Raw genomic sequence first — 1,268 nt, 5'->3', positions numbered from 1 at the left:
TATATTTTAACAAGCCCTTCAGGTGATTCTGATACTGGCTGCAGTTTGAGAACCACCGCTCTAGCCCTCAAGGAAATTGCATTCCAATCCAGTTATTATCCTTAAATTTCCCTAATCCCTAAATATTTCTGGAGGACCTATTCCAGATGTAGGAAACCTTTTCATACCTAGCACCATGCTACACAACTGCGACTGAAGGTCTAGCTGGAGAGTGACTCACTTGGAACTAATCAGGAAGAGGAAGCCATGTAAGACGCGGGGTTATAACTTTTCTCTTACACAAGAGTGTTAATTTCAGGCAGGTGAGCTGCGGTAGGGAGCAGGAGGATCTGGAAGGAAGGAGTTGTGGCGTCAAGAATTCACTGCTTGCGGGGGGAGGAGGTTCTAACCCGGGGCGATGAGGCTGGTAGAGCAAACAGGTCTTTTCCAGGCGGAAGTTGTAGAAGCTTTAATGGAGGTGGCGGCTTCATTCATAGCAGCCGCTACAACCTTCCCGGATGGAGGCAGTAATTTCAAAAGCGATGGTGGCAGAGGAGGATTTGGACAAGGAAGTGGCCACGGACGGTTGAACAAAGGCCAAGACCAACGATCTCCAGAACATGTAGTTTTATTAGGAGCGTACCTGTATCCCTGTGGAGATGACATAGTTTTTAAATGTACTGCAGACAAAAATAAGGTGCTTTACTTCAGCGCTCCAGTTTATTTAGAGAGCAAAGAACAGATTAGTAAAGTGGCTGACATATGTGGACAATTTAGAGATTTTTTTTCCGTTAAATTGTCAGAAAATATGAAGGCACTTTCCTTTAAAAACCTGCAGAATTTCACATGAACCCAAATAAACTGCTCCCACTGCAGAGGTTTTTACCTCCATCTCCAGGTGAGAAGGGACCTCCAAGAGGTGGTGGCAGGAGGAAGAGGTGGAGGAGGCCCAGTGGGCGGAGGGGCGGTTTCAGACGCGCAAGAGGAGGTGGAGATGGAGGCTTCAGAGGAGGAAGGGGGGTCGTGGTTCTGACGGAAAGGACATTCAGAGTAACAGTTCAGGAGAAACTTCCTGCATGATCTGCTTCTATGGATCAGAAACTTGTTTCTTGAGCAAGTCTTGAAGAACTGGTCATTTTATGACAGTGGAACTAAAATGTCAATGCATGCAAAAGTGAGTGAAAAAAATGGGCAATTTTGCTCTAAAAGAGTGTGAACAAGTGTTCTGTATAATGCTTGGAACTCTGTGGATGCTTAATAAATGGACAATTTTCATTTGAAATATTAAA

General features: G+C 45.0%; 1 protein-coding gene across 1 annotated transcript; it reads left to right on the top strand.

The window, feature by feature from the left end:
- The first annotated feature begins 397 nt into the window (after positions 1-397).
- LOC115520357 (H/ACA ribonucleoprotein complex subunit 1-like) lies at positions 398-1,064 on the top strand. The gene is given in 2 exon segments (XM_032593972.1): positions 398-815; positions 818-1,064. Coding segments are annotated over 2 exon segments (660 nt in total). The 3' UTR covers positions 1,060-1,064.
- The last annotated feature ends 204 nt before the right edge of the window (positions 1,065-1,268 follow it).

Source organism: Lynx canadensis, chromosome A1, assembly GCF_007474595.2.
Source record: "Lynx canadensis isolate LIC74 chromosome A1, mLynCan4.pri.v2, whole genome shotgun sequence".
In the NCBI taxonomy this organism is placed as follows: Eukaryota; Metazoa; Chordata; class Mammalia; order Carnivora; family Felidae; genus Lynx; species Lynx canadensis.
Note: the sequence above shows the minus strand (reverse complement) of the source record. Positions and strands in the feature narration are given on the sequence as shown.